Source organism: Panthera onca, chromosome F1 (assembly GCF_046562875.1).
Source record: "Panthera onca isolate mPanOnc1 chromosome F1, mPanOnc1 haplotype 2, whole genome shotgun sequence".
NCBI classification, from domain to species: Eukaryota; Metazoa; Chordata; class Mammalia; order Carnivora; family Felidae; genus Panthera; species Panthera onca.
Window position 1 is genome coordinate 13,638,690 of NC_138355.1, and position 12,532 is coordinate 13,651,221.

The 12,532-nt window shown below is 37.5% G+C and overlaps 1 protein-coding gene across 7 annotated transcripts in view; it reads left to right on the forward strand.

Moving 5' to 3' along the window:
- DCAF6 (DDB1 and CUL4 associated factor 6) overlaps nucleotides 1–12,532 on the forward strand; it is a 134,590-nt gene that overhangs the window by 21,388 nt on the left and 100,670 nt on the right. For all 7 annotated transcript variants that reach the window (XM_078441159.2, XM_078441160.2, XM_078441161.2 and 4 more), the window contains exon 3: nucleotides 4,010–4,102. In XM_078441159.2, the coding sequence (XP_078297285.1) occupies nucleotides 4,010–4,102 (93 nt within the window). The remainder of the gene's footprint in view (nucleotides 1–4,009; nucleotides 4,103–12,532) is intronic.

A 12,532-nucleotide genomic window follows, 5' to 3' on the forward strand; every position in this document is an offset into this window, starting at 1 on the left:
GTTGAGAGAGCAAGAATTTCAAGCAGGCTGTCAGTGCAGAGCCCGATATGGGGCTCAAACTCTCGAACTGTGGGATAATGACCTGATCCAAAATCAGGAGTTCAACCGAATGAGCCACCTACATGCTCTTTTTTTTTTTTTTTTTTAATAAAGGTTTTTGATTACTGATTCAGTCTCCTTACTTGTTAGTGGCCAATTCAGAATTTTTATTTTTTCATGATTCAGGTTAGGTAGGTTATACTAAAAAGTAAGTTGTCTAGTTTGTTGGTGTGTAAGAGACTGTGTTCTCTTACAGTCCTTTGTATTTCTGTGGTATCATTTGTAATCTCTTTTATAATTTTATTTATTTGGATCTTCTCTCTTTTTTCCTTGCTAAGTCTAGTTAAAGGCTTGTCATTTTTTTTCTTTTCAAAAAACCAACTGTTAGTCTTATTGATCTTTTTTATTGTTTCTGTATTCTTTATTTCATTTATTTCTGCTCTGATCATTGTTGTCTCCTTTCTTCTGCTAACTTCAGGTTTAGTTTGTTTTTCTTTTTCTATTTCCTTAATGTGTTAAGTTCTGTTGCTTTTTTGTGATCTTTCTTTTTTCTTACATAGGCATTTATTGCTATAAAATTCCTGCTTAGAACTGTGTTTGCAGCATCCCATGTGTTTTATTTCCATTTTTGCTTATTTCAAGATATTTTTTTTGACCCATTAGTTGTCCAAGAGTGTATTATTTAATTTCCATATGTTGGTGAAATTTCCAGTTTTCCTTCTGTTTTTTTTTTTTTTTTTCAACGTTTTTTATTTATTTTTGGGACAGAGAGAGACAGACAGAGCATGAACGGGGGAGGGGCAGAGAGAGGGAGACACAGAATCGGAAACAGGCTCCAGGCTCCGAGCCATCAGCCCAGAGCCCGACGCGGGGCTCGAACTCACGGACTGCGAGATCGTGACCTGGCTGAAGTCGGATGCTTAACCGACTGCGCCACCCAGGCGCCCCATCCTTCTGTTTAATTTCTAGTTTTCACCATTATGGTCAGAAAGATACTTAGTATACCTTAACTCTTTTAAAATTTGCTAATATTTGTTTTGTGATTTAGCATAATTTATCCTGGAGAATGTCCTGTGTGCACTTGAGAGGAATGTCTGTTCTGCTGTTTGATGAACTATTCTGTGTATGTCTAAATCTTGATCTAAGGTGTAGTTCAATTCTAGTGTTTTCTTATTGATTTTCTGTCTGTATGATTTATCCATTGTTGAAAATGGGTTATTGAAGTCTGCTGTTTTTTCATCTGTTTCTCCTTTACATCTGGTATAGTAATTTAAAAAAACGTTTAGACATTCTAGTAGAAATCTAGTGATACCATGTTGTTGTTTTAATTCTCTGTCCTGTTTTTGCATATTTGTCTGTATTGCACAAACTTTCTAAACTCACTTATTAGTTCCAGTACTTATATTGTCTTTTTAATATTCTGAAGACTTGGTACAGAATTCTCATTATTTAATTATTTTTAAATGTTTGGCAGAATTCACCAGTAAAGCCATCTGGGCCTTGAGTTTTCTTTGTGGAAAACTCTAACTATAACCCCCTAATAAAAATAGATTATATTTTGAGTGAATTTTGTTTAGTGTGTGTGTTTCAAGGAGTTTGTCAATTTCATCCATGTTGTTGCATTAATGGCATAAAGTTGACCATAGTGTTCCGTTAATGTTTAGGTATTTGTAGAATATGTAGTTAGTGATGGATATCACCTTTCTCATTTCTCATATTGATAATATGTTACCCTGACCCCCCCTTTTTTTCTTGATTAGTCTGACAACATGTTCATTAATTTTATTTGTCTTGTCAGAGAATCAGCTTCTAGTGTTTTGTGTATGTTTCTTTTTCTTTCTTTTTTTTTTTTTTCTGGTTTCTGTGGTTTCATTGATTCCTGCTCTGATACTCATTATTTGTAATCTGATGCTGACTTTGGGTTTTACTTGTTCTTTTTATGATTTTTTTTAATAGAAGCTGAGGTCACTGATAGGAGGAGACCTTTATCTTTTCTAATATAGGTATTTTAGTGTTATAAGTTGACTTCTAAGTACAGATTTAGTTGCAACCCATAAAATGAGATATGTTGTGCTTTCATTTTCATTCAGTTCAAAATACCTTCTAATTTATTACGTAATTTCTATTTTGAGCATCTGTTATTTTGTAGTTTCCAAATATTTCTTTGTGTTAATGATTTTCATTTAGTTCCATTTTGGTCAGAAAACATACTCTGTATTTAGTTGAAATCTTTTAAAAATATTAAGATTTGTTTTATGGCCCATAAGTATTTTCTATATTGGTAAATAGATTTTTGTGTACTTAAGAAGAAGGTGTAGGGGCACCTGGGTGGTTCAGTTAGTTGAGTGTCCAACTCTTGATTTCGGTTCAGGTCATGATCTCAGGGTCATGGGACTGAGCCCCATGTCGGGCTGCATGCTGGGTGTGGCACCTGCTTAGAATTCTCTTTCTCTCTCCCTCTGCCCCTCTCCCCTGCTTGCTTTCTCTCTTTCTTTCTGTCTCTCTCTCTCTAAAAAAAAGGGGGATGTATATTCTGCTGTTTTGTAGTTGCTGCAGATGTTATAGTAAATTTGGTCGGTGTTATTCTGTCTTGACTGAAAGTGGAATCTATTTTTTTTTTTTTATTTAGATACAGTTCATATACCATACAATTCACCCACTTTAAGTGTGCAATTCAGTTTTTTTTTAGTATGTTCATAAAGTTGTACCGTCCACCGCTAATTCCAGTATATTTTCACCACCTGACAAAGAAAGTACATAGCAGTTATCATTCCCTCCCATTCCCCCTCCACCTAGCTGTTGGCAATCACTAATCTACTTTCTGTCTCTACAGATATGCCTGTTTTAGAATTTTGAAATAAATGGAATCCTCTAATATGTGACCTCTCAGATTGGCTTCCTTCACTCAGCATAATGTCTTCAAAGTGTATCCGTGTTGCAGCTTGTGTCCACTGTGTATTCCTGTTGCTGCTGAGTATTTCCTTGTATGCATATTTTGTTAGGAGCAAATGGATAGTGACATTTTGTTTATGCATTCTTTCAGAAATGTTGGGGTTGCTTCCCTAATTGGCTCTTAGGAGTAATGCAGCTCTGGTTTTTGTGTACACGTTTTTGTTTGGGCCATGTTTTCAATTCCCTTGGATATATCCTTGTTGTAGAATTGCTGGGTCATAGGGTCGCTCTGTTTCAGTTTTTGAGGAACTGCCAACCTGTTTAAATAGCAGCACAATTTTGCATTCCTACCAACAATGTATAAGGATTCCAATTTCTTGACAATCTAGCTAACTTACTATTTTGTGTCATTTTTTTTTTTTTTTTAATCATTATAGCCATCCTTCTGGGCGGGAAGTGGTAATTCATTGTGGTTTTAATTTTCATAAAGATTGATACCTGTGTTTCCTTCTAAGTTTTATAGTTTGGGCTCTTACATTTAGGGTTTTTTTAGCATTTTCAGTTAATTTCTGTATGTGGTATTCCTTTCCTTGTGTATATCCAGTTGTCTCAGCACTATTTTTTGAAAAAATATTCTTTTTCCTTAGAATGGTCTTAGATCCCTTGTCAAAAATTACTTGGCCATAAATGTACAGGTTTATTTCTGGACTCCAATTCCATTCCATTGATTTAAATTTGTGATCATGACAATACCACACAGCCTTGATTACTATAGCTCTGAGTAAGTTCTTTTAATTTTTTTTTTAAGGTGGCCTGGTTTTATGTTTCTGGGTACAAAATGAATCAATTAAAATAAATTTAAACAATAAAATTTAAAGACTCAGTCATTTCATTGTGAATTTACAGAATGTTATATTTACTAAACAGCTGTATTTTCAATAGGTGAAGTGGTAAATACTGCTTATCATAGATGCAACTTTATTAGTGATAATAAATTTTGAACCGTCAGTTAACTGAAAGATGGCATACTTGTTTTTATGTCCAGCTTGCTTACATTTACATTTTGTTTTCTTTTTAGGTTAATACAATCTGTTGGAATGAGACTGGAGAATATATTTTATCTGGCTCAGATGACACCAAGTTAGTAATTAGTAATCCTTACAGCAGAAAGGTAAAGTGGTTTAAAAAATCTATCATTTCATGAGAAAAATTAAGCTAAAAATTAAGAAACTGTAAATGATTATGGAATGGCCATTTGTAACAAAATATCCTTCTTATTTTGCTACAGTTATATAATTTGGAAGTTATTATATGAATATCCCTTAGTCTTCTTAGGAAAACATTAGATTTCACTGGGCTTTTGACTCCAGCAAATTTGAATATGCTTCACTGTATCCACCTGGGTAAAATTGCCAAAAGTAACATTATCTCAATAAATCATTCTTTGGGAGGAAAAGGACAGTGTGATTTTTTTTTTTCTTTCATGCTCAAAAAATCTACCCTTCAGTCAAGTGGTTTAAGATATTATCAGTTTGAAAAAACAGTATTTAGGTTCTAGTGAAATGCTTCATGATATCTACTACCGTAAACTGGCATATAATATTGAGTTTTAAGATTATTTCTCATTTTTAGTGGCTCTTCTCTCTATATGGAGAAACCATACACCTATTTTTTTTTTTAATTTTTTTTTTTTTTAACGTTTATTCATTTTTGAGAGAGAGAGAGACAGAGCATGAACGGGGGAGGGGCAGAGAGAGAGGGAGACACAGAATCCGAAACAGGCTCCAGGCTCTGCGCAGTCAGCACAGAGCCCGACGTGGGGCTCGAACTCCCGGACGGCGAGATCGTGACCTGAGCTGAAGTCGGCCGCCCAACCGACTGAGCCATCCAGGCGCCCCCAGATACACCTATTTTTGTATCAGTGAGAACTTGGTAGATTGTCAGACCAAACACTCATTTAAAATGGTTAGCAACCTGGGGTGCCTGGGTGGCTTAGTCGGTTAAGCACCTGACTTCAGTTCGGGTCATGTCTCACGGCTCTTGAGTTTGAAGCCTGCATCAGTTTCTCTGCTGACAGCTCAGAGCGTGGAGCCTGCTTCGGATTCTGCGTCCCTCTCTTGTTCTGCCCCTCCCCCACTCATAGTCTGTCTGCCTGTCTGTCTCTTTCTCTCTCTCTCTCAAGAATAAGTAAACATGAAAAAAATTTTTTAAATAAAATAGTAGGAACCTTAAGAATAAATTATTCACATATTTCTTGTTTTTCCACATTTAAACAGTTAAGATATTCTAATAAATGTTTGTGGTCCTTCAGTCTGAATGAAGTTCATATTGAAGATATTCTTGATTAAGAGACAGGTCATAATTTTGTTTCAGAAATAGCTTTACTTAATTGTCCTGACTTAGCAGAGGGAAACTTGATATTTTCAAATCCTACTTGTTTTAGGTCTGCAATTACTAGGTCTTTTAAGGTGCCTGGACCCAATTCCAGTGTGGAGCTTGGGGCCTGGCTCAGTGGCATGTTGAAGCATTCTCATCTCCCAAATGTGGAGGCCCTCTGAAAAAGGCCAAAAAGCTGTCTTCTTGGGTTTTTATGGAGGCTTCATTACATAGTCCATGGTCCTGACTGACTGTCTTTAATCACTGACTGAGTCAACCTCCAGCCCCTCGCCACTCCCAAGTTGCAGCTCTCTAATCTTACGATTGCCCTTTCTTGCAACCAGTTGCCACCCTCTGGTGGATTCCAAAAGTCACCTCCATTGATAACAAGACACCCATGTCACCTTTATGTCTCTGAAGCATTTTCAAAAACCATTGAGCAAGACCAGATATATCAGAGAAACAGATTTTGGTCATCTGAATGACCAAAGATTTATTTATTTATTTTTTAAATGTTCGTTTGTTTTGAGTGGGGGGCGGGGGGGGGGGGTGAGGAGGGGCAGAGAGACAGAGAATCCCAAGCAGGCTCTGTGCTGTGAGTAGAGGGCCCGATGTAGGGCTCGGGCTCCATACCATGAACCATGAGATCATGACCTGAGCTGAAATCAAGAGTCAGATGCTTAACCAACTGAGCCACCCAAGCACCCCCAAAGGTATATTTCTTATAAATCATTATATCGTACTAGGACAACCTTTTTGTTACGATAGAGGAAATGTCCTGGAATGATGTAATGATGTATGTTTGGAATGCTTTTTGACCCATCACTCTCAAAATTTTAATGCTAACAGTATTCATAGTAGTTGTCTAGACACCAGTGGAATAATCTTTTTGTTTTTGAAAAGATGCAGAGCTTCACTTTTTTTTAATTGTATTAAAATACACATAACGTAATACTAACTATCTTAATCATTTTTAATGTTTGTGTTCGGTGACATTAAGTACATTTACATTGTTGATGTTATCAGCACATCAGGCTACAGAACTATTTTCATCTTGCAAAACTGAAACTCTGTACCCATTAAACAAGAACGCCTTTTTCTTCCCTCTTCCCTCCAGTCCTTGGCAACCACCGTTCTCCTTTTTGTCTCTATGAATGTGACTACTTCAGATACCTCATATAAGTGTTTATATGATATTTGTCTTTTTATTACTGCATATTTCACTTAGCATGATGTCTTTAACGTTCAGACATGTTCCAGCGTGTGTCAAGATTTTCTTTTTTAAGCCTGAATATTCTATTGTATGTACATACCACATTTTGTTTATCCGTTCATCTTTCAGTGGACACTTGTGTTACTTCTACCATTGTGATATTGTGAATAATGGTACTATTATGAACATAGGTGTTCACCTCTCTCTCCAAGTCATTGCTTTCGATTATTTTGTCACCATACTCAATGGGATAATTTTTAGAAGGTCTTGTTTCTTCTTTATTTGCTTATTTTTGGAAAGAGGACATTCACTTTGATGGCATGGTTCCCAATAGAATATGTATATTTAAAAAGTGCTTACTCCTTCTCGTTGCCAGTTTAAGAAATGAGTAATCAGATAATACTTTTAAAAAGTTTAAATATAACAAGACTTTATCTTTTTCATGTAGTGGTCTTCATAGATCCAAATTTGCTATCAGAAATAGTAAAAAAATATATAAACATAGATGATTAATTACATAGGAAAATAGACAGTTTTTAATATTTGTTTATTTATTTATTTAGAGAGTGCATGAGCAGGGGAGGGGCCAAGGAGGAGGGAGAGAATCCCAAGCAGGCTCCGTATTGTCAGCACAGAGCCCCGCATGGGGCTCAATCTTACGAACCATGAGATCCCGGCCTGACCCTAAATCAAGAGTCTGATGCTGAACTGAATGAGCCACCTAGGTGCCCAAAATAACGTTTTTTGATCCTGAGTCAAATATTATCTGTTCTTAGAGTTTGACTTTATTTTTGAGGTCATGGAAAGACCTCATGGAAAGATGACCTCATTAATCATGGAAAGATTAATGCAAATAGAATTTTGAAATGTTTATTTTTTTACAGAGTAAGAGTTTGGAGGCATACCTTATTGATGGTGACTTCTTAGTTGTATGTGTCATCTGTGTCAAATGTATAAAATGGAGACGTTTCTTTTTCCAGTAATTATAGTCTAATTTACTTGAACCCATCCTCCCATTGAAAACAACTAAAATATTCTTGATTAAAGACTTTAAAAATTATTGTAAAGAAAAAAATTGTCCTGAAAGTAACAAAGAACTGCCTTGATAGTAAGGGATTATCAGTCCGAAATGTAGGGAAAAGTGAATCCAGAGAAGTGAGCATGAGAGCCACTTTCTCCCTGAAGATATTTGTTAGTCCAGGCATATATAAACTTTAATCTTGATGGCCTTGAAGGTCAAGGTAGACAGAAACAAAGCTTAGGACCCAAATCAGGTATGGATTCCTATAGCAGACCCTCCAAAGTATGCTGGGACACCCCTCCTGGCACACCTCAAAAACTGAAGGAAGGTAGCCTTGTAACACCTAATATAAAAGAAATCCTGAGTGTACCACGTATGCAAAATTTTTCTTGATTTGGTTTCAGCCAGCTCCCTGGGTGACTCTGTCAGTTAAGTGTCTGACTTCGGCTCAGGTCATGATTTTGCAGTTTGTGAGTTTGAGCCCTGCATCAGTCTCCCTGCTATCAGTACAGAGCCCACTTCAGATTCTCTGCCACCCTCTCTCTCTGCCCTTCCCCTGCTTGTTCTCTCTCTCTCTCAAAAATAAATAAACATTAAAAAGTTTATAATAAATCTTAAAAAAATAAATCTTCATTTAATAAAATCCATCTCAATTTATGAACAATATGTGACATGTCAGTACATCTATTTGTGTATCTGGTGCTTTTGTTTCTGAAGCTATGCGTAAGCCATGCATAAATCATGAATTGTTAGAATGATGTCTGCTGAATGTGACTAAAGCAAAGCCAGAGGCCTATCAGATGAAGAAACCAATACATACACTGTATGTAGTGACTTTTATATAGTTAGCTACTTGGTAAGCCATGCTAAAATACCTGACAGAGTTAAAGGCTGTCATACCTATCTTGTTTAAAAGATTTACATTAATTATTTTCTCTGTTATTTATTTATTTTTTTTTTTACCTTAATCTATCAGATCTTAGTGTCTTACGCTTAGAGAGAGGAATGAAAGATTTTGAAGGCATTTAACAGACAAATTTTGTTCCTCATTGGCTTTGATTGATGGAGGTGCAAAAAACACCCCCCTTTTTTTCTTTGACCCTAATTATATGTGCATTATATATGTAAGACATACTGCGTAGTAATTTATGGTTCTCAGTAAATTCTTATTTTGGCCATAACCTTATAACCTAGGTCTTAAATAAAATGAGGTGATTTAAATATTCAAATTGGTCGAGGTAAATAGCTGCTAATATTCATTACAGATTTATGTTACGATTTGGTGTGGTACTCTCTGTTAAGAATTTGGCAGTTAGTGTCACACAGTAAATACTCACTTAAAACCAAACCCAATATAAAGTTGAAATATATTTTCCTAACTTTGTTTTAAAATTTTAAAATGTAGGGAAAACTTGAAAAAATAATACAGTGAGCATCCACAAATAGATTTTTTTTTAAGCACTTGAGCATAAGTTGGAGGCCTCATGCCTTTCATGAATACTTTGGTATGTATCTACTAAGAACAAGAACATTATCCTATTTTTTTTTATTTTTTTTTTTTCAACCTTTTTTATTTATTTTTGGGACAGAGAGAGACAGAGCATGAACGGGGGAGGGGCAGAGAGAGAGGGAGACACAGAATCGGAAACAGGCTCCAGCCATCAGCCCAGAGCCCGACGCGGGGCTCGAACTCACGGACCGCGAGATCGTGACCTGGCTGAAGTCGGACGCTTAACCGACTGCGCCACCCAGGCGCCCCAAAACATTATCCTATTTTTTTATGTATACCAAAGAGATCAAACAAGGTCATACTCTGACTCATTTCAGGTCTCATACCGTAAACATGCTATGTCCTTTTCGTGATATATTTTGTCATGTTTTTCCATTTTTATCCTTTTTATTAGCGATTTCTCTATTTTTTTTAAGTTTATTTTTTTGAGAATGAAAGAGGAAGAGAGTGCATGTGCGCTCACACAAGCAGGAGAGGGGCAGAGAGAGGGAGACACTGAATCCAAAGCAGAGAATGTGAAGCAGGCTCCAGGCTCTGTCAGGGCAGAACCCGACATGGGGCTTGAACTAATCAACCATGAGCCAAAGTCGGACACTCAACCTCCTCAGCCACACAGGCACCCCAATGACGACTTCACTGTTTAAAATGTCCCTAGCCTAGGTATCATGCTGAAGTATTATCTTGTGTTTCTAAGCACAAGAAGCCTGGGATATTTCTTGTGGAGAAACTATATTAAATAAGCTTCATGTAGGCATGAATTATAATGTTGTTGGCCATGAGTTCAATGCTAATGAATCAACAGTATACAATAAATAAGGTCTTTAATTTTTTTTTAATGTTTGTTTATTTTACAGACAGAGACAGAGTGTGAGTGGAGGAGGAACAGAGAGAGAGAGGGAGACACAGAATCCGAAGCAGGCTCTAGGCTTCGAGCTGTCAGCACAGAGCCTGACGTGGGGTGCAAACCCACAAACCATGAAATCACAACCTGAGCCGAAGTCGGATGCTTAACCAGCTGAGCCACCCAGGTGCCCCAGTGAGGTCTTTAAACAGAAACATGTAAAACAAGGCTGTGTAGGGGCGCCTGGGAGGCTCAGTTTAAGGTCTGATTCTTGACTTCGGCTCAGGTCATGATCATGGTTCAGGGGATCAAGCCCAACATGGGGCTCTGTGCTGATGGCGTGGGATTCTCTCTCTCCCTCTTTCTCTGCCCCTTCCCCCTAACACACCCTCTTTCTCTCAAAATAAATAAATAAACATTAAACAATATTAAAACAAGGCTATGTATTGATTGAGAAAAATGTTGTGGCCAGAGGCTCAAAGGAACCTAACCATGTGTTTCCCTAGGAGCAGTGATTCAGTACTTATTAACTCAGTATTTGTGCTGACTTTATAAAACATAACTATCAGGAATGATGAGAATCGACTGTATGCTATTATATATATGATACATATATGATTTTCTACATTACGCATGCACATATGTACATATGGTCTGTACTCACCTTTCCTCGTTTTTTCATCATTCTGTCACTGCCATTCCTCCTTCAACCCAAGCTCCATCCGTCTTTTCATTTAGTCCTTGTATTTGCTCAGTCTCCCTTTACAACCATTTGTCTGATGTTTTCTTTATGAGTAGATTAAAATTAAACATTTTAGTAAAAATTCTCCACAAATTACATTGTGTGGTACATGATATTAGTCTGTCCTCTTATTGGTGATAAGTTTGATCTTTCCATTTTGCAGGTATGCTGACCTTTTGTAATTAATAAGATGTTTGTGAAGTGGTATTTTGAAACTGTGTGAATATTCTCTTTCATAACAGTCTTAGAGTGATTTTAGTGTTGATTCTTGCCTTAATCAGTTGTTAAAATGTAGTTACAAAATAGTGATTTTTAATTGTCATTCCTTCTACATTTTTAAATTGACATGTTTCTGTAATAAGAGCATTTCCTTTGTCCCTAGCATTTTTTGGAAAAATCACTTTTAGGATAATAGATTTTTAAAGTTTATTTATTTATTTTGAGAGAGAATAGGGGAGGGCAGAGAGAGAGGGAGAGAATCCCAAGCAGGCCCCCCACTGTCAGCACAGAGCCCAATTCAGGGCTCGAACCCATGAACCGTGAGGTCATGACCTGAGCCAAAACTAAGAGTTGGATACTTAACCGACTGAGCCACCAAAGTGTCCCAAGGGATTACAGACTTTTAAAAATTCAATATATTATAATCTATTACTGATACAGTTTTCTTTTAAGTTTATTCATTTATTTTGATAGAGAGAGCACGTAAGCAGGGGAGGGGCAAAGAGGGGGAAAGAGAATCTCAAGCAGGCTCTGCACTGACAGTGCGTGGGGCTCTAACCCACTAACTGTGAGATCATGACCGGAGGCAAAGTTGGACGCTTAACTGAATGAGCCACCCAGGTGGCTGATACACCGATACACTTTTTGATGCTTGAATTGCCTCAGTTTGTTCGGTGGGACATTTAAAGCCAACCTTGTGTCATGTTTTGACATGCTGTTATATTTTTCAACACATTTTTTAAAGCACACCAGATACTCAACATTGCACTAAATTCTCACTGTGCGTACATTGTTGGGATGTACCGTAACTCATTTAACAAGTCTCCTGTGTTTTGCTGTTGTGACTAGCTCAGTACATAATTTTGTGCATTTTTTCTTGTATTGTTGGAGGTGTATCTTAAGGTGAATTCCTAGAAATGGACTTGTCTGGTCAAAGTGTAAACACATGTATGGTTTTGAGAGGTACTGCTCAATTCCTCCCCGTTGGTCTTGTACCATGTAGTTCTCCCACAGAAATGCCGAAGAGCCCGTTCCCCGTAGGCTCGCTTACATAGTGTGTTGTCAAACTTGGGAATTTTGGCCAATCTGAAAAGTGAGAACTAGTTTGTTAGTAGCTTTGGTTTGCGTTTTCCTTATGAACAAAGTTGGGTGTTTTCTCACATTCTTTTTTTTTTTTTAATTTTTTTTTTAACATTTATTTTTTTTTTTGAGACAGAGAGACAGAGCATGAACGGGGGAGGGGCTGAGAGAGACGGAGACACAGAATCCAAAACAGGCTCCAGGCTCTGAGCTGTCAGCACAGAGCCCGACGCAGGGCTCAAACTCATGGACTGCGAGATCATGACCTGAGCCGAAGTCGGAAGCTTAACCGACTGAGCCCCTCAGGTGCCCCTTTTCTCACGTTCTTAAGGGCTATTTGTATACCCTTCAGTGAACTATCTATTTGGATCTTTTGCCCATTCGATTAAAAAAACTCAGGTTTTGGGGCACCTGGGTGGCTCAGTCGGTTAAGCGGCCGACTTCGGCTCAGGTCATGATCTCGCGGTCTGTGAGTTCGAGCCCCGCGTCGGGCTCTGTGCTGACAGCTCAGAGCCTGGAGCCTGTTTCAGATTCTGTGTCTCCCTCTCTCTGACCCTCCCCCGTTCATGCTCTCTCTCTGTCTCAAAAATAAATAAACG